The sequence below is a fragment of the Poromitra crassiceps genome (assembly GCF_964638095.1).
Source record: "Poromitra crassiceps genome assembly, chromosome: 4".
In the NCBI taxonomy this organism is placed as follows: domain Eukaryota; kingdom Metazoa; phylum Chordata; class Actinopteri; order Beryciformes; family Melamphaidae; genus Poromitra; species Poromitra crassiceps.
Window position 1 is genome coordinate 43188195 of NC_139626.1, and position 19027 is coordinate 43207221.

Consider the following 19027-nt stretch of genomic DNA (forward strand, 5'->3'; position numbering starts at 1 on the left):
AAAAACGAAGACATAATTACCAATTGAAATGCCCCCCCCCCCCCCCCTACTTTAGTATGTGTGTGTGTGTGTGTGTGTGTGTGTGTGTGTGTGTGTGTGTGTGTGTGTGTGTGTGTGTGTGTGTGTGTGTGTGAACAATGAACAATGTAAATGTGATAGGGCGGTCCCTATCACATTTACATTGTTCATTACTTGGTAATAATGAAAATGTGTTGCTATTAAATAACACTATGAGAACTTTATTGGTATCTAGGACACTGATGTGGGCAGATGATGAAATTGTCCCTCGGTGATATTAGAGTATCGTTAGCCCTCATCAGTGAATCAGCTGCTGTCTCTGTCTCCCTCTACAGAATTTGTTATGATGCTGTCTGCACGGTGACCTCTGATGCAAGAACCATGGAGCGCACATAAGTGGATTTCATAACTCACCCACTGATGACCACTGTCTCCTTCTGGTTATTGTAGTTCTTATTCTGTGATTCTATGTATTTGAAAATGGCTGATTGTAAGCTACGAAGTGGCTCAAATAAAGCCGTTTATATTTTCCTAATAAAAGTTGAGGTTGAGTATCTGCAGAGGGTAAAGGGTGAGTTATGAAACAGTTATGCAGCAATAATGTTGCGTTATCGCCCCCTTATGGCTCAACACTGCACAACAGCATTGGGGTGCACTGCTCCAAAACGTCCTTGATTTTCTGCACTCGCTTATGAATTCAGGTTCTCTCTGTGGCCTACTCCGACATGGCTTTGGTGGAAGGCAGGTAAACACAGGTAACAGTAACAATCACACCAAAGGGCAATTTTCCGTCTTCAATCCGCTTAATTAGCATGCCTTTGGAAAGGGGGAGAAAACCCACGCAAGCACAGCATCGACCTCAGGTCCATCTGGCTATGAGGCAACAGTGCTGAAGTGGGCAGTGGTGGCCTAAAGGTTAGAGAAGCGAGCTTGTGACCAGAAGGTCGTCGGTTCAATCCCCGGGACCGGCAGGATAACTCCGCGTGGGGAAAGTGAAAAGGCTGAAACACCATGCTGCCCCAACAACAACAGTATCTTATATTCAAGACAGTTAACACTCTGAGGCTCGAGTTGAAAAATAAGTGCATTTATTATTAAAAATTCATAACTTAAAACATTTCAGCAAAAAGCAAAATCTGTTCAAAAAGCATTTTCTTTTTTTTTTACAAATGATTTACATACAACAGCCTCAACTTTCTTTTTTCCACACTGAACAACTGGTGCTTTGAGGCGACTGAGAAAAAAAAAAAAATTAAAACATACTAATTACTATGGCAAAAGGAATGGTAACCAAGCCAACGCATCGTGCAGTTCAAATCACAACGCAAAATCATAAGGCAAGAACAGTCCACTGACTGAAGCGCCTCAGGTAACTGTCCTTTCTCCTCCAAGTAAAGTGAAGCCATGAAGAACCATGCTAACCCATTCAGCTGACTAATTGAGGAATATAAGCAGTTGATTTCCTTATTTTGATGTGTTATAATATTGCAAGTTCCCCCTTTACTATTTTTTTTTAAACAAACATAAGTTCAGAATGTAGATCTTTTTTTTACTGACAAATTATTTCACTGAACGTGGATTACATGGGTAGCTGGAACATTTGATTTAGAGGAGACAAGAAATACACGTAGTAGAGACAGAACTCTCTTGAATCTGAAATACTGTTTCTTCACTGCAAAAATCATGAAACTCTACGCTACGAGAAACTGAAATGGTCTAAAGCCATGACAGACAAACAAAACAGAACATTTTTGGAAGATGGATCTGTTGAGTTGTGACTAGCTGTGACATGGAAGAAACACATCGCCAAAAGCATAGAATCAAGATACGATTTCAAGGCCATTCCTCCAGCAGTAGTGTATGTAAAACAAAATGGCTGCCTGTATCACAGTTTCGAAAAAGCTCGGAGAATTGTAAAATGTGAGGGAAACAAAGGAGGTCTCGTCCTTTCAATGGTACCACTTGGAGGCAGTGGTGTCAGTTGTGCATCATGGTAGACGTAGTGAAAAAGCTTCAGGCTTAGGAAGAGTAAGATCAATACTTTCATCAGTGTTTTGAGCATTATGCTAGCCTACTGTTGTGCTTAGGTTTATATAGCCTTCTCCCTCAGCTCCACGTCACCTTTCCTCCTGCCTTGGTTTCACTTTCAGCATTTGGGATTTTTTTCTCACTCCTCTCTATACAAACGGAAACATTCTCCACTCAAAAAAGAAAAGAAAAAGGATTTTAACTGATCTCATCAGAGATCAATTAATTAAATATGTAGTCATTGATAGCAATGTCTTTGTCTCACCTCCAAAACTTTTGCTTTCCTTTACCTCCACAGCACAGTATTAACCTTACAATTGGGACTCTCATAAGTGTTCCTGGCAAATGAATGCAGCAAGTAAGAGAGCAGATGGACGTCGTAAAGGAGTCACGTTTAGGGTATCCCTGAGGTGGTTTCAGCCGGAATTCTGGTTTCTCTGCGGTGCTGAGCAGCGATCATCAGTTCAAGGATGTTACCCGCTTCGCTCTGATCTCTTCCCGACGTTAAAATAACGTTTCACGTCTCCGACAGTCAGTGGGGCAGAGCCAGGCGAGGTGCAGCATGCTCTAGAATGACGAGGGGCTTGGTGGTTGATGGGTTGACAGAAGGTTTGCTCGAATGTCATTCGAAGAGTCCAGAGGATGTTCAGTGTTATGTTTTAGTGTTACAGTTATGTGGTGGTGGGGGGAGGAGGAGGAGGAGGAAGCTCTAGGCGCTGGGGACGCTCTGCAGATAGGCGAGGATGTGCTGGATCTTCAGCAGGCGGTCTCGCAGGGTGGTCATGGAGAGGACAGACAGCTGGTACCGCGGGTCGACGGGCAGCACAGCCAGCAGCCACCAGCAGCAGGCGGGACCGTTAGGAGTTGCCTAAAAGAGACAGAGGGGGGGGGGGGGGGGGGGGGGGGGACAGTATGAGACGTGTCTTTCCACAGAAATATCTTTTCTTTCGTGCTATTTTGAGGCAAACCAAGCGACAGAGCAGCTTCCTGCCTGGAACTATTCTAGACAGGACGACGTGAGAACCTGTCTGCGCCAAAACACCAGAACTCAAGAGTGGGAAAGCAGTAGGAAAAATTGTATTACTACAGTAGTTGGAAACGAATAAATAAATAAATATGTGGAACCAAATCAGACGCTGCTTGGCCGCCCGTCACGTGTTCCAAGAATCAGCCGGCACACTTGAAACTAAATCAAATAAAACGTAAATGAGCTTTTACGGTAAGCTGCTTGAGGACCACACGCCCCGTATTACCAGATGCTGCGTCAGAGTTACATCGCTGAAGAATCCCTGTTTCCTCAAGTTAAGAAACCCGAGCCACCGTTTCTAAATGTGCTTAAAGAGCGTGGTGCAGGTAAAACAAAAAACAAAAGAGAATCCTAATAGACCCCTTTCACAGTGGCCATTTTGTGTCAAAAAGGCAGGACCAACACAGGTGCAAGCAAAACACTAATGAGGGTTTCCAAATTCCAATCATGGAAGTTTGAAACCCTCATTAGTGTTTTGCTTGCACCTGGGTTTTACCCTGCCTTTTCGACACAAAATGGCCCCCATGAGAAGGGTCTATTGGAAGCTGGAAACCCTCGTTAGTGTTCTGCTTGCACCTGTGTTTACCCTGCCTTTTCGACACAAAATGGCCCCCATGAAAAGGGTCTATTGCTACATAAAATCCCACATATTAATGCAAAGTGGTGTCTAACCTGCACCATGCTCTTTATACACTTGCAAGCTTAAGAGGCATATCAAATTCACCATGGCTGTGCTCTGTCACTTTAAGACAACGCATTGGCCAAAGCATTGCTGTATTTTGCCCTGGAACAAAGTGCTTAAAAATTTACATAACACTTCCAGTGGAAACTTTCCACTGAGAATGGCCAATGCCCTGCCTCTTAAGTGTGTGTGTGTGTGTGTGTGTGTGTGTGTGTCTCTTAAGTGTGTGTGTGTGCGTGTGTGTGTGTGGGTGTGTCTCTTAAGTGTGTGTGTGTTTGTCTCTTAAGTGTGTGTCAGTCTCTTAAGAGTGTGTGTGTGTGTGTGTGTGTGTGTGTGTGTGTGTGTGTGTGTGCGTGCGCGCGTGCGTGTGAGTATTGAGGATTCTCTTCATGACACCCTTCTGACGTAAAACAGCCAGAGGGATTATGTAAGTACTACCCATAAAGCTCTTTAGCCTATATATTGTGAGTGGACTCTGTCCTGTGGTTGTCCTTATAGTAGATCCATAATCCTTTTATACAGTGCAGGGTGAGAACCGGAGCAGAAATACATGTAGCACCTGCGTCGTCACTCACACCTCTGAGGCAGGTAGGTGAGATACATGGAGCTTCCCCAAATTGCAAGCGTGTCCTGACTCCAAATTCAGACTTTTCCTTAATTGGTTTTTAGATGTGGAATAATTGCTCTTGAAAAGCACAATATTTGTGTGCATGATAATAGGCTGCAGCCTAAAATGAGTTGGGGACATTAACTAGCCAAATTGGTTAATTCACAATACACAATAAATCTAGGAGAATGCCTTTCTTCTAATTGTGATTATAATTGAGCAGATTTGCAAACACGCCCCACTCTACAAATTGTTTACACAAGTTATTATTTTGATTCTTAACATTTGAACACAGATTTCACTTGGGAGTCACTGGATAGTATTTTCTACTAATCTAGTTCCAATTCAGTATCATTATTGTAGCCTAAAGCTATTCAAACAAGTGGAAGCCAGATGGAGCCAGTTCTGCAGTGAAGTAGCCTTTTAGAGGTGACAGCAAAGACAGATTGAAAACCCAATTCCAACAAAACTTTCCAATGAATAATGATCAAAAACTCAGAAATCCAGGTGGCAGGTGCTGCATTTGACTGATTTCAGTATTTTGGATGCGTTTGAAAGAGTTTAGCACGCCATAACTGAATACAAATGGCTTTCCCTGTGGATACACATTGCACATTTTGTGACAGCCAACATTAAATTAAAGCTTCTCAGTACTGGTGTAACCTGCATTGTGTTGACAGTCCGCACAGCAACCCATGTGACCAGGGGTGGAGGCGCGAATTCGACCCCACGATCTCCCGCTTGCAAAGCGCACGTGCTAACCGCAACGGCAAGAGAGCTGAGCTCCCTTGGCGGAGCTGGTTAACGAGCCTTTATACTGGGAAGTGAGTTTAACCAACAACTAAACCACTCTGGATTCACGAGGACTACGATTCACTCGGTTTGTGTGGGGAAACCAAGCAACATCACTTCACATCATCAGGAAACATCTCCTCCTCCTCAAAGGGGCCATAACAGTGGGCTGGATTTGAGGTGTGATTTACACACATTTCAAACTCCAAAGAGCATCAGTTCAGCACTGCTTAAGATGTGGCCCCTAGGGTAGCTGATGTTCGGAGGGATTGGTTGAAAAAAATCCTACAGGCGGAAGTGGAAAAACACGGTGTCGGAGGCTTACCTGGATGTCAGCCTCGCTCTCCGGCATGGGTCCAAAGTGCTGCAGGATCTGGTTGTGGAAGCGAATCTTGAGGTTCTGGAACCAGATGTGGGCCTGTTCGTACACGGCGTCGTGCAGCTCCTGCAGTCTGACCACTTCCTCGTTATCCTCCACCTAATCGAGCCAATCAAACTATTTAATCAACCAATCACTGGAATCCGGATTGTCAGAAGAGTTTTGTAACAAAAGATATAGCAATATTGTAGCACAGCACAACACAACACAGACAACCTCGGTTAATTGAGGGCAGCTGTGATTCTTACCCTGGTATCCTCTAAATGCTCGATGTCAGCAATACTGTAGCCATCCTTCATTCCTCGGGACAGCACCCGGAAGCGCTTGCCTCCGATGGTGTCCACGACTGACCGGCCGTCAGGGAGGAAGTGGACGCTCCTGATGATCAGCATACAGCCATAATCTGCAAACCTGCAGGGGGGCGATCCAGTCAGTCAGTCAGGATACAGGAGAGATGTTGTGGCAGTTTGTCCCAGTCATCACTTAGAGGTCCTTCATAACCCATAACTCGGTTGACCTTGGTATGTGATGCACTATGTGTAACAGATTTAAACTATTGACTGAAATAAAAGCTAATATAACTTAATGTTTTCTACGTCAGTCTGTATGTCATGGATGTCATTTATGTATTACTGTATGTTCTTAGCCAGCATGTCTGTCTGTCTGTCTGTCTGTCTGTCTATCTATCTATCTATCTATCTATCTATCTATCTATCTTAGGGGCACTTTACACGAGGACGGTTTCCTATGGAAACGGGGAATTATTTTATCGTTAGTGCCTCCCGTTAAGACGGCGACGGCGAATTCACGCTTAGGAAACGACACATTTTAAAACCACCCTCCAGAGTGAAATTCTTGGTGACGCTCCCCGCTGAGCGCTCCATGTAATCGCTTTGGAACGGCACATTTCAGAAACTCTGACGTGCCTGCACAGGCGACACACGCCATAGCCGTGCGCGAATTGGCAACCAAATAAAACGTCAGTATGAATGAAATTTGGCAACATTTAGAATTAAGCTACACTGCGGCCAACTTCAGTTGCATGTTCATAACGTTACTGCTGCGAGGAGCCGATGGCTGTTACCCGGTCGGCATTTAACGTTAGTTACCAAAGCACGTCGACAGTGTTTTCTCACTGCCAGTAGCCTAACTACAACAGTAGGGTTTGACAGATAGCTAGTCCGACAGCACAGCAGTCTGACTGTGCTGCGCTGACCGGGAGCCTCCCGGTCCTCGCTGCTCGTTAAAGATTTCCAATAGGCGTTATTCTGATAAACTGGTCACATATATGTTACATTCTCACCCGACAAATATTAAAACTTTAAAACAGTTTGGGGTTTTTTTGCTTGAAAAAAGCTTTTTGGCAAGTCTAAATGACTGCGGTAGGCATACTCTACTTCCGCGTTTAAAACAGGGAAGACGATTACGAAATTACGTCATGCAGAACGTCCTTGTATGGGCAAAGAATAAGGTGATCACACTGCCACCTAGCGACCTGGCATGTACATTACGGCGTTTTAAAAATTCAACAGTGCTCATGTAAACAGGGAGAAGGTGTGAAGGAAAAGGTGTGAAGGAAACGCTATTGTGTCGTTTCTTTCAGAAACTGTCCTCGTGTAAAGGGCCCCTTAATGCAAGGTCCCCTAACAGTGCAAGCCGAACAAACCATGTGCTACTTAATTAATGAATATACTAAGGAGATGACATTATAATAGCCCTTGAAATGCAGGGAGTATTATAAATTGTCTGCTACTAGAACCGTAGAGAACGCTTAAAATATGAAGTCTGAAAGCCTGTTGGCTTAAATGTTCACAGTTACACTCTCTCTCTCTCTCATTACTTATTCCAGCAGACAGACAGTAAAGGTTTTTGATGATTATTTCTCCGGGCAAGGTTACAAAGAGCAGAAGCAGCAGTGCGGAGCAGAGCAGAGTGAACTTAAAGCTTGTGCGTTGAGAGATAACTTACCCTTTCTGAGGATCGTTGATGCACATCCCAAATTGGCGCGTGCCTGTGTCCATGCAGCGGCGGATCATGAGGCGGTAGCGCGGCTCGAAGACGTGCAGGGGGCAAGGCACGGTGGGGTAAGCCATGGTACACACGAAGATAGGCACATTCTCCGTCAAGCTACACCGAGGGAGGAAGAGAGAGAGAGAGAGAGAGAGAGAGAGAGAGAGAGAGAGAGAGAGAGAGAGAGAGAGAGAGAGAGAGAGAGGCAGACGTTAACGCTAGATGCTCAAACTTCTTCCACAGAGAAATACCTGATGATGATGATGATGATGAAAGCTGGAATGAACCCGGAGACGAGAGAGATGAACCAAGTGCTTCGAGGCTATACTCACTTTGAAAGCTCTCTGGTCTCCTCCAGATGAGTTTTTGACCTCTCCGCGTGCTCCTCCCGCAAATACTGCTTGATCAGCGCGTCCAAGACACTGGTCACCGTGTATTTCCTAGATGCTAGATACTGGAGAGAGAGCGAGATGCAGGTTGTGAGATAAATAGGAGCGCAAGAGGGCCTTTGTCAATTCATCAATCGACAAATCACGTTTGATCAGAAATCGAGCACGGATAGAGGGTTAAAAAGCCAGATTCGGCGGCGATCTCTCACCTCTTTGAGGCTCTCTTTGCAGAGGGGGCACTGAGGCGTATGGTCCAAGCAGCGCTCCAGACAGTTCTTACAGAAGGTGTGGCCACACGGCGTGGTCACCGGCTCATAGAACAACCTGGAGTGGTGTGGGAGAGACGCAAACTGTCAAGTTGGACCTTCTTCATGTTAAGGTGCAAACGCACGCTCCAGTGCAAGTGTGTGTGCGTGTGTGGAGCCCTTGTGTGTGTGTCAGCGTGCAAGTGTGTGTGTGTGCTTGTGAAGCCCTTGTGTGTGTGTGTCAGCGTGCCGTACCTCATGCAGAGAGAACACTCCAGGTCGTTGGGGTCCGGCAGGTTCTGAGGAACCCCTCTGGCCACACCTGTGGGGTACGGACAAGGACAGAAGGTCACGCAACATGCACACACAGGCAGGGGCAGCATGGCATCGCAGCTGGGATATGCTGTTACTACTACGAGCAATTAATTGTCTTAACGAGGCGCCTGAGCTGTGTGTGAGATGTCCAACAACCATAATCATCATGATTTATTAAACAGTCATGTGACCATGTACCATGGTGACGGGATATAACAAGTGTTAGGAATAGCCTTCATAGTGGGATCGAATGAAAGTATACTGAATCCAACAAACTATACTATACTCAGGCTGAATTACAGTATTCAAATAAAATTTTAAAAGTGCTACTATTATATAATTGCTTGTATTCTATGATCATTGGATGGCAGAAGCAGAAAGGATATAAAGCAATAGGACTGAGCACATCTAATGCTGCGGGTGGCGACTGACCTTGTTTTTTCTGCTTGCTGCCTCCACTGCACACGACAAAGTGCTCGGAGTCGGACGCCGACAGCTTCCTCTTCAGCAGGCTACCCTTCCCCTGGTCCCCCAGCTGAGGGGCGGAGCACACTCTCTTCAGCCCCTCCTCCCCACAGGTAGAGCTGTGTAGCCGTAGCGAATGAGTCCGGCTCAGGCCGGTGCGCTCCAGGCTCTCCCAACGTCCAGGTGTCTGCACGACGACGACGACGACGAAGAAGACCAAGAAGAAAGATGTTACACTTTAACACAGACAGTATCAAAGAGAGGACATCTCTGCACAACCGTGTATGTCATCGGAGAGCCACAACAACACACACACAGAGAGCCACAACAACACACACAGAGCCACAACAACACACACACAGAGAGCCACAACAACACACACAGAGCCACAACAACACACACACAGAGAGCCACAACAACACACACAGAGCCACAACAACACACACACAGAGAGCCACAACAACACACACAGAGCCACAACAACACACACACAGAGAGCCACAACAACACACACAGAGCCACAACAACACACACACAGAGAGCCACAACAACACACACAGAGAGCCACAACAACACACACAGAGCCACAACAACACACACAGAGCCACAACAACACACACAGAGCGCCACAACAACACACACAGAGCCACAACAACACACACAGAGCCACAACAACACACACAGAGCGCCACAACACACACAGAGCCACAACAACACACACAGAGCCACAACAACACACACAGAGCCACAACAACACACACAGAGCCACAACAACACACACAGAGCCACAACAACACACACACAGAGCCACAACAACACACACAGAGGGCCACAACAACACACACAGAGAGCCACAACAAAAGCTGCCTTAAACCACTACATTGTTATATTGAATGACAGCCGTATCAGGGTGTGTTTGTACCTCCTCGTGGTCAAGCCGGTGGTGCGCGGAGGTGGCATGGACCTCGTGTTGGTGTTGTCGATGGACCGGGCTCTGTGCTGGAGGCTGGATCTGGGCATCGGCCACAAGGGTTTTACAGCGCAAGCGAGGCGAGGTGTTTTGTGTCGTCTCCCTCAGGCCAACCTTGACATTCTCACCGGCCGGGGAGAGCAGGTCAAACAGAATCTGTCCAAAAAATAACAAATAAAAGGGCACTCGGTTAGTCATCGGCGCACGTCTTATCTGGAGCCAGCATCATCAGGGAGAAATGAACACGGTCTCTGATAACTGGGAAAATCTATCTCCACGTGGTCACGTGCATCTGCAAAGAATCAACTGATTAAAGGAATATATCATACAATACAAAATGCTGTGAATAGAACGCCACAACCACCAGTCCACCAGTATGGATGACCTTCTCAGGCGAAGATAACGCACACAAGACAACAGACTATGCTGAGAATGGATCAAGTTTGACCCAGTAGCACAACAGCATTTTTGTAATAATAATAATAATAATAATAATAATAATAATAATAATAATAATAATAATAATAATAATAATAATAATAATTTAAAAAAAAAACTTGCAAAGCAATTGCTCTATTTGGGCTAGTCCAAATACTTGTCACCATATGCATCAACAAAAGAGAACAAAGATCACACCATCAGGAAGATGACTTCCCTAAGTTTGGAGCAACATTAGCAATAACATTTGACAGAGTATCATCCTGAAAGACAACAAATTGCCATGTCATGCTAAAGGTTACTGTCCTGTTGGTTGAATATGGGTCAACTGTGTGTCACTTCTAAGTGTGTGTGTGTGTGTGTGTGTGCGTGTGCGTGTGCGTGTGTGTGTGTGTGTGTGTGTGTGTTGTCTAAGAAGTGATACTAATGTCATTACAGGCTGTCACAAGACCTGACCCATTAACACAACGTAGATCTTATGCAATGCCAGGACAGATGATCCTAATAAAAAAACATTGAGAAAGCTTATCTGGCAAATATGCAACTCGAGATAGAAATGCTCATTTATTTCCTTTCAAACATTCACCTTGCATCGACTTTGCTTTTGTCATAATAGCCTGCAGTAAATGCTTGATGTGTTAATCAAGAAGCAATACTGGAGACACAACGTTTCCTCAGGACGCCTACGAACCACAGCCTCGCTCCCTAAGAGACTGAGTAAGCCAGCACTCAGAGTGGTACAGAAGCCGACGCTAGCTATAAAAAGGTTCCGTAAAGGAAGAACTCATAAAAGGGAGAGCATAACGATCCCCATCTTATCAAAGGACAGGTCCACTAGGGCCAAAGTAAATGTGACGTTCTCCTTTGGGCGATGGCAACAGTGAGAGCAGTTCCACTTCAGTGTTTGGTCAGACTTGTTTTTTACGGTGCACAAGAGTCTGGCTTCTCCACCTTTGCCACCGTGACATTTTGCGAGCGACACCCGTCTCTCTCCGTCCACCACCGCTTCCCCCCACTCCCGTCTTTTCCTGCCGAGTCTCTCACCTTCTCCACTTGTCTCTTAGCGCAGGGAAAGTCCTCGTCCAGAGCCAGGCAGTGGAGGAAGACTTGGAGAGACTCGTCCACCTGGCCCATCTGCTGCAGCACCATAGCCTTCCAGAAGAACGCCTGACGGAGAGAGAGAGAGAGAGAGAGAGAAAGAGATGTTAGCACTTATTTCATGTTTACTCTGGGTCAGCTTGCCCTTCAGTCGCCACCCTGCCATGCCCTATTTGACTACAGCACTGTGTACACACAAACTTCACGATATCTCCAAGTCCTGAGCAAACGTGCTCGTCCTTCGTAACGGTTAAAAAAAAAAGTAAATGACGATGATATTGAGAAAAACCCCAGGATTCCAAATCACCAGGCATATTTTAAAAGGGCCAGACAGAACATCGATTCAACTTGGCAGTTGGCACCAAAGCGGGTGATGCAACACGTTCGCATGAACAACTTTCCCTAAGAGGTCGACAAATCAAAATGCGACAGACAGAGATAGACAGTACAGAGATACAAGATAGCGCATGATAGACTCAAGAGCACGCGCACTTTGCAACTAAATCCCCATAATCCAAGGCTATCCTAGAGCCCGTGGTTTAGTCTCCTGCTGCTGCTGCTGCTGCTGCTGCTGCTGCTGCAACACAATGATGAATGGCTGTGGCCTTAATCACTCCACCCGCAGCCTAGCAAAGCCTTCTTTAGTCACGACACTATTTCAGAACTGATTCACCTGGAGGGAAGCCCTCTTTGTACAGCGTTACAAATAGACCCTGGTGCTTAACAAAAGTTCAACTAGAAACAAACGGGCTAACCCAAAAAGAAGTTGAACTAAAAGATTCACTCGGCAGCGTTACTTTGAACACGTCTTTTTTTCCTACAAAGGAATATGATCAACTTGATTTTAGTATTTAAAAGTCGGGCATCGTCTCTAAGCTACGTTCGAGGTCATAAACGTATAACGTTGAACCAAATGGTGCCACGAATAGAGGCGCTTGCGAGTGAACGCCTCCGTGTGGAGCATTGAGGGCGGCGCGGTCTTAAAATACACCTTTTCTAGGTAATGGCCTGCTGACCAACATACAGGAACAGACTGACTGACCACTTGACCAGACTCCCTGAGCAGAGGTACAGAAGTGTGTGTGTGTGTGTGTGTGTGTGTGTGTGTGTGTGTGTGTGTGTGTGTGTGTGTGTGTGTGTGTGTGTGTGTGTGTGTGTGTGTGTGTGTGTGTGTGTGTGTGTGTGTGTGTGTGTGTGTGTGTGTGTGTGTGTGTGTGTGTGTGTGTGTGTGTGTGTGTGTGTGTGTGTGTGTGTGTGTGACTTTTGGGTTAGTGTGCAGTCGGGCAGGGTTATCCTGAACACAAATGTATCGGTCGTTGTCTTATGCAGCAATGTGTTTTTCACAGCACCTCATGTTTCAGACATTTCAACGTACAAATGTGAAAGCTTAACTTTCAAATTCTCTAAAATAATACAGTAAAAAAAAATGCTTGATTTTGAATTGTCAGGGTTGTCCTGAACTCAAATATATCGGTCATTGTCGGGATTTCTTCTGGCCTTGGGCCTTTGGGGGGGTGTGTGGCTAAAGCCTCGTTGGGGGATGCCAACAACTCCTCTCTGCGGGAGGTATTAAAACCAATAAGGATTTAATACGTATAGAAATCCCATTTCTACAGCATTCATGGCTTCTTTCACGCTGAGAGCAATGACCTACTTCTGCAGAGCGGCTGGAGCCGAGGCAGAGCTCTGCGTCCTCCAGAGCCAGACGGTGCTGTCTGAGAGCCAGGTAGGCCTCCGCACGAGACAGCCGCACCACCGACACAGCCTCTGGGTCTGCTGGGGACAGAGAAGAGGGAGAGCAAGGTTGAAATCACATCAGACATCAGACAGGAGAGAGACTTTGATTTGACTTTGGAGAGTTTTCTTTTAGAGACAACGGAGCGACTTCTGTTTGAGCAGATATCACAGATATGGTGGTGCTCGTCTGCGATGACCCTGAAAAGAACATCTCGTTATGAGATGAGAAGCTAAGGTAGCACAATCAAATATTTGACCCATATTAAATAGCCCGACGGCAGCCATTCCCGGCCTATGGGCCGTGAAGGTAATGCGATGATCTGCCAAATCATTTGCAAAACATTACAATCTTCCTGAAATATATACTATATATTATTATTATTATTGGGTATGAGAATGCATTCCTCCATTGTTGAATGATACCGTTATTAAATTTGTGATGAATTATTAATTAATTGGCCTATTGCAGACAGGCCCCACTCGTTAGGTTCTGTTTTCTGTGTGGTGCTGATGGACAGCTCCTTTTATCGTTCAAATGAGTGCTCTGAGAACACGTCCGTGCTGTTTCACGCTCGGATGTTGGGCCGCGGACATTTTTGAGATTTTTCAAGTGGGCCACGAGTGGGAAAAGGTTGAGAACGGTTTAATTGGCGAAGCTAGTTAAGCCGGTGTTTTTTTCTGCTTGCAGGAGGAGGTGAAAACTATTCTGCAAGTCGACGCATTAGCAACACTGTCAAAAGCAGGTGGTGCGACGGCATCGCTCGCTTCGCTTACTAAGTCAGTCTGTGGCCTCACACCAACACCACCTGTCAAGCTCTCTCGGCGAGGGACCACATCAGTTCTCCTGTGACGCACGCACAAGCACGCACGCGCGCGCGCGCACGCACGCACGCACGCACACACACACACACACACACACACACACACACACACACACACACACACACACACACACACACACACACACACACACACACACGCACGCTTGGCTGCAGGCAGCTGTCAGTATTCCTGCACTACTCAATGCAGGAACACAGGAGGAGGCTGTGACTTCCAAGTTCTTCAACATACTTTTGACCTTAAGCAAAACTGACATGAACACAAAAGAAATGGGGCGGAAAGGAGAGCCAACAAGTGACGTGTGTCTTCAACAGACTATCCTGTAGGTCATGTTTAAGTAACAAGACTATCCTGTAGGTCATGTTTAAGTAACAAGAGGGCGGGTACAGACTATCCTGTAGGTCATGTTTAAGTAACAAGAGGGCGGGTACAGACTATCCTGTAGGTCATGTTTAAGTAACAAGAGGGTGGGTACAGACTATCCTGTAGGTCATGTTTAAGTAACAAGAGGGCGGGTACAGACTATCCTGTAGGTCATGTTTAAGTAACAAGAGGGCGGGTACAGACTATCCTGTAGGTCATGTTTAAGTAACAAGAGGGCGGGTACAGACTATCCTGTAGGTCATGTTTAAGTAACAAGAGGGCGGGTACAGACTATCCTGTAGGTCATGTTTAAGTAACAAGAGGGTGGGTACAGACTATCCTGTAGGTCATGTTTAAGTAACAAGAGGGTGGGTACAGACTATCCTGTAGGTCATGTTTAAGTAACAAGACTATCCTGTAGGTCATGTTTAAGTAACAGAGTTCGGTTACAGACTATCCTGTAGGTCATGTTTAAGTAACAGAGGGTGGGTACAGACTATCCTGTAGGTCATGTTTAAGTAACAAGAGGGCGGGTACAGACTATCCTGTAGGTCATGTTTAAGTAACAAGAGGGCGGGTACAGACCATCCTGTAGGTCATGTTTAAGTAACAAGAGGGCGGGTACAGACTATCCTGTAGGTCATGTTTAAGTAACAGAGGGCGGGTACAGACTATCCTGTAGGTCATGTTTAAGTAACAAGAGGGCGGGTACAGACTATCCTGTAGGTCATGTTTAAGTAACAGAGGGCGGGTACAGACTATCCTGTAGGTCATGTTTAAGTAACAAGAGGGCGGGTACAGACTATCCTGTAGGTCATGTTTAAGTAACAAGAGGGCGGGTACAGACTATCCTGTAGGTCATGTTTAAGTAACAAGAGGGCGGGTACAGACTATCCTGTAGGTCATGTTTAAGTAACAAGAGGGCAGGTACAGACTATCCTGTAGGTCATGTTTAAGTAACAAGAGGGCGGGTACAGACTATCCTGTAGGTCATGTTTAAGTAACAAGAGGGCGGGTACAGACTATCCTGTAGGTCATGTTTAAGTAACAGAGGGCGGGTACAGAGTAGACTATCCTGTAGGTCATGTTTAAGTAACAGAGGGCGGGTACAGACTATCCTGTAGGTCATGTTTAAGTAACAGAGGGCAGGTACAGACTATCCTGTAGGTCATGTTTAAGTAACAGAGGGCAGGTACAGACTATCCTGTAGGTCATGTTTAAGTAACAAGAGGGCGGGTACAGACTATCCTGTAGGTCATGTTTAAGTAACAAGAGGGCGGGTACAGACTATCCTGTAGGTCATGTTTAAGTAACAGAGGGCGGGTACAGACTATCCTGTAGGTCATGTTTAAGTAACAAGAGGGCGGGTACAGACTATCCTGTAGGGCATGTTTAAGTAACAGAGGGCGGGTACAGACTATCCTGTAGGTCATGTTTAAGTAACAGAGGGCGGGTACAGACTATCCTGTAGGTCATGTTTAAGTAACAGAGGACGGGTACAGACTATCCTGTAGGTCATGTTTAAGTAACAAGAGGGCGGGTACAGACTATCCTGTAGGTCATGTTTAAGTAACAAGAGGGTGGGTACAGACTATCCTGTAGGTCATGTTTAAGTAACAGAGGACGGATACAGACTATCCTGTAGGTCATGTTTAAGTAACAAGAGGGCGGGTACAGACTATCCTGTAGGTCATGTTTAAGTAACAGAGGACGGATACAGACTATCCTGTAGGTCATGTTTAAGTAACAAGAGGGCGGGTACAGACTATCCTGTAGGTCATGTTTAAGTAACAGAGGGCGGGTACAGACTATCCTGTAGGTCATGTTTAAGTAACAGAGGGCGGGTACAGAGTAGACTATCCTGTAGGTCATGTTTAAGTAACAGAGGGCGGGTACAGACTATCCTGTAGGTCATGTTTAAGTAACAGAGGGCGGGTACAGACTATCCTGTAGGTCATGTTTAAGTAACAGAGGGCGGGTACAGAGTAGACTATCCTGTAGGTCATGTTTAAGTAACAGAGGGCGGGTACAGACTATCCTGTAGGTCATGTTTAAGTAACAGAGGGCGGGTACAGACTATCCTGTAGGTCATGTTTAAGTAACAGAGGACGGGTGGGTTATATGTGATATTATGTCACTTGACCCAGAAAGTGTGTCTGCTTCCCGGGCCGAGCCCCTCCTTACAGAACAGGTAAAGGGCAGGGGGTTAAACCATCAATCACCTCAGAGAAAATGGACACGCGCCGTTTTGTCCAACTCAAAATCTCTGACATGCTGTTATAGGTCAGTAGGCTACTAAGCGTTTCCTGCTGTGCATCTCAAAGAGGCTACAGGCAGCTTTGCAACGGTCAATCTGAGCAGTATAACTTTTCAATCAGTTACAATCTCCATAGGGCTTCACAACGCCCCCGTTATGAAACGATAAATGAAAACACTCAGTACTCCAACCTTAGAAGCTCAGTGAGCAGAAAAAACCTCTGCAAAAACTGCATCAGGAAAGAACATCAGAAGAATCATTAACTGGGACATTGCACCAGGGGTGCAATGGCTGCTGTGAGCAGGCAAACATAGATATATCGGTAATCAAATAAACAAAATACACAGAGCAAAGCCAGCAGCAGGCCATGGGCTGGCTGTCAGTGTTTAGTGTCTCCACACAGGCTCTGGAGCCAATGATAAAGGCTATTTCTGCTGCAGAGCAGTATCACGCCTGCTGCAGCGCAGCGCTCATAATATCACAGATCCTCCTGGAAGTCAGGCCCCCTGGATCTCAACAGGCCTGGCACTGCACATCATCTGTTATTATGTTATGTCTGTTATTTATGGAGTGGGTGTACTGTGTGCATGCTGTCGCCTACTTTTGGCCACTGAGCAGCTCCCCTGGAGCGGTTGTGGGATTGATTGAGACGCCTTGCTCAAGGGCACATGTATATAAGAGGTGCTGATGATGAGGAGGAGGAGGAGGAAAGCATTTATTCTTCACTTTCCCCACCCATTTGTGGGATTAGAACCAGCAGCCTTCCCGTCACAACAAGCCCACTGCATCACATCATCGGAGAAATGAAATGATCAACTAAAGAAACTACAAATCACGACACAAACATATTCTAGGTCACCTCCTTGCATAAGGCATGTTACAACATCTATTCATTGCCTGCTGTGTGTGCTGCTTATCTGGACCAGCAGCTTTGAACATAGCCCTAACAGACATCAGTATCTATCCATACCTGATCGATTGCATATTATGAAACAAAGGGCTATTATTATACTAGCAACAATTACAAATACAACTGCCTTCTTCCACCCCTCGCTACAAAACAACATCAAATGTGTCACGACCTTATGCAACCCGCATCTACCACGCATGCGTCACTCGTGAAATTTCGTAATCGGGTCACCCGAGGTTACATGACAGTCTGGAGGAGGAGTCGTTTTTGGGTCCAGCAGCACGTGCATGGGTTTACAAATTGCTGTACTCAGTTGACCCCCGCGCAGCAGCAGACTAGTTGAGACTGACCTAATCCTGGATAGTGTTACGATTAAAGAAGTATATAATTGTGGGTTATTATTATCCATATATAATCAAGTTATGAATGCAGCTTCCTCATCATGCTCACAGAGAGCTGCGCAGAAGGCAGAGGGAAAACCCAACCTCCCCACTTACCAGCTTGAATAACACGGGTTGCTAGTTCGACAGCCTCTTCGTAGCGTTTTCTTCTGGACAACCCCTCAACTTCACCGATCGCTTTAGATAGTTTCAGCTCGTCGGGGAACCATTTCTCTAAAAGTCCGCACAGTATTACATTCGCCCTCCGCTCCCCGGGGCTGGCGGCGGCCCGCACTGCTTCGCCGCACAGCTTGCATTGCGACAGCCGCTTGCGTTGTAAACATCGTTTGCAGTATGAATGTCCACAGGATATGGTCACAGGCTCGCCTAAAAAACTATGACAACTCGGACAGCTAAATACGTCGTCCCGGGTGCTGCTGTCCGCTCCCCCCGGCCTCATCAGCCCCGCACAGTTGATCTTGAAGTTGCGGAGGATACAGTCTACTAAAGTGCTTAATTGCTCAGGCCGCATGCAGCCATTGCGCATGGCCATAGAAAAACAGTCAATCGCTTCTTTGAGGCAGTTTTCCGACGCCAGAGCGTTGGCTTTGAGCAGAATGAGTTGATGGTGGTCAACAACACGCTCCTCTGCCCAGGCGCACTCGGACTCTGTCTCGATGAAGAAGGCGCTCCTCTCCTCCAGCGCGTCCTTCACTTGCGGTTGTTGAAGCGTCATTGTGGTGGTGTGGAATAAAGAAAAAGCTATGTCGTGCGTTATGTCAAATTTGCTCTATGTAACGTTACTTGTTGTCTATCCATTTCTGTAGCTGCCCGAGAGCCCTGACACAGTTAGTCAAGGGGGCTTTCCAACAGACACCCGTTTGTTGTTACATAAAAAAAAGGCCGCCACGTGAGCAGCAGTGTCGTGCTGTGATTGGCCGACACGTCTCGGTTACAAAACCTCCGCTCGAAAGTTTCATAACTACGGAAGAGACTGTAGTTTCCACCGGTGGCCACGGAGCGATGTTTTATAACGTTACAGTCTATGGGAGCGACTCAGCAGCACCGGGAAGTTCA

At 46.2% G+C, this 19027-nt stretch overlaps 2 protein-coding genes across 3 annotated transcripts in view; one reads left to right on the top strand and one right to left on the bottom strand.

Moving 5' to 3' along the window:
• cabp4 (calcium binding protein 4) overlaps nt 1-382 on the top strand; it is a gene marked incomplete at both ends in the record, with an annotated part of 39107 nt that extends 38725 nt beyond the window's left edge. Inside the window, one exon of the mRNA XM_083635009.1 lies at nt 354-382. Coding sequence (XP_083491135.1) covers nt 354-382 — 29 coding nt within the window. The remainder of the gene's footprint in view (nt 1-353) is intronic.
• A 724-nt stretch (nt 383-1106) lies between these two features.
• Nucleotides 1107-18780, bottom strand: lonrf1 (LON peptidase N-terminal domain and ring finger 1). 2 transcript variants are annotated; one of them, XM_083635238.1, is made up of 12 exons: nt 18068-18780; nt 13118-13236; nt 11410-11532; nt 9880-10083; nt 8925-9144; nt 8433-8499; nt 8142-8256; nt 7876-7997; nt 7502-7660; nt 5782-5944; nt 5480-5632; nt 1107-2914 (listed from the first exon to the last, which is right to left on the bottom strand). In XM_083635238.1, exons 1-12 carry the CDS (start codon nt 18684-18686, stop codon nt 2756-2758), a joined length of 2223 nt encoding a protein of 740 aa, XP_083491364.1. In that variant the 5' UTR covers nt 18687-18780; the 3' UTR covers nt 1107-2755. The 2 variants fall into 2 exon arrangements, with proteins under 2 accessions (XP_083491364.1, XP_083491363.1); XM_083635237.1 differs by having other exon boundaries at nt 13118-13239.
• Nucleotides 18781-19027: the final 247 nt, after the last annotated feature.

Coding starts and splice junctions, on each gene's coding strand:
- lonrf1 (XM_083635237.1), bottom strand. CDS start 18,686: ATGACGCTTCAACAACCGCAAGTGAAGGACGCGCTGGAGGAGAGGAGC. Junction 8,500..8,924: donor CAGCAAGCAGAAAAAACAAG/GTCAGTCGCCAC, acceptor CGTACCCCACAG/GTGTGGCCAGAGGGGTTCCT. Junction 7,661..7,875: donor GAGACCAGAGAGCTTTCAAA/GTGAGTATAGCC, acceptor CCCTCGGTGTAG/CTTGACGGAGAATGTGCCTA.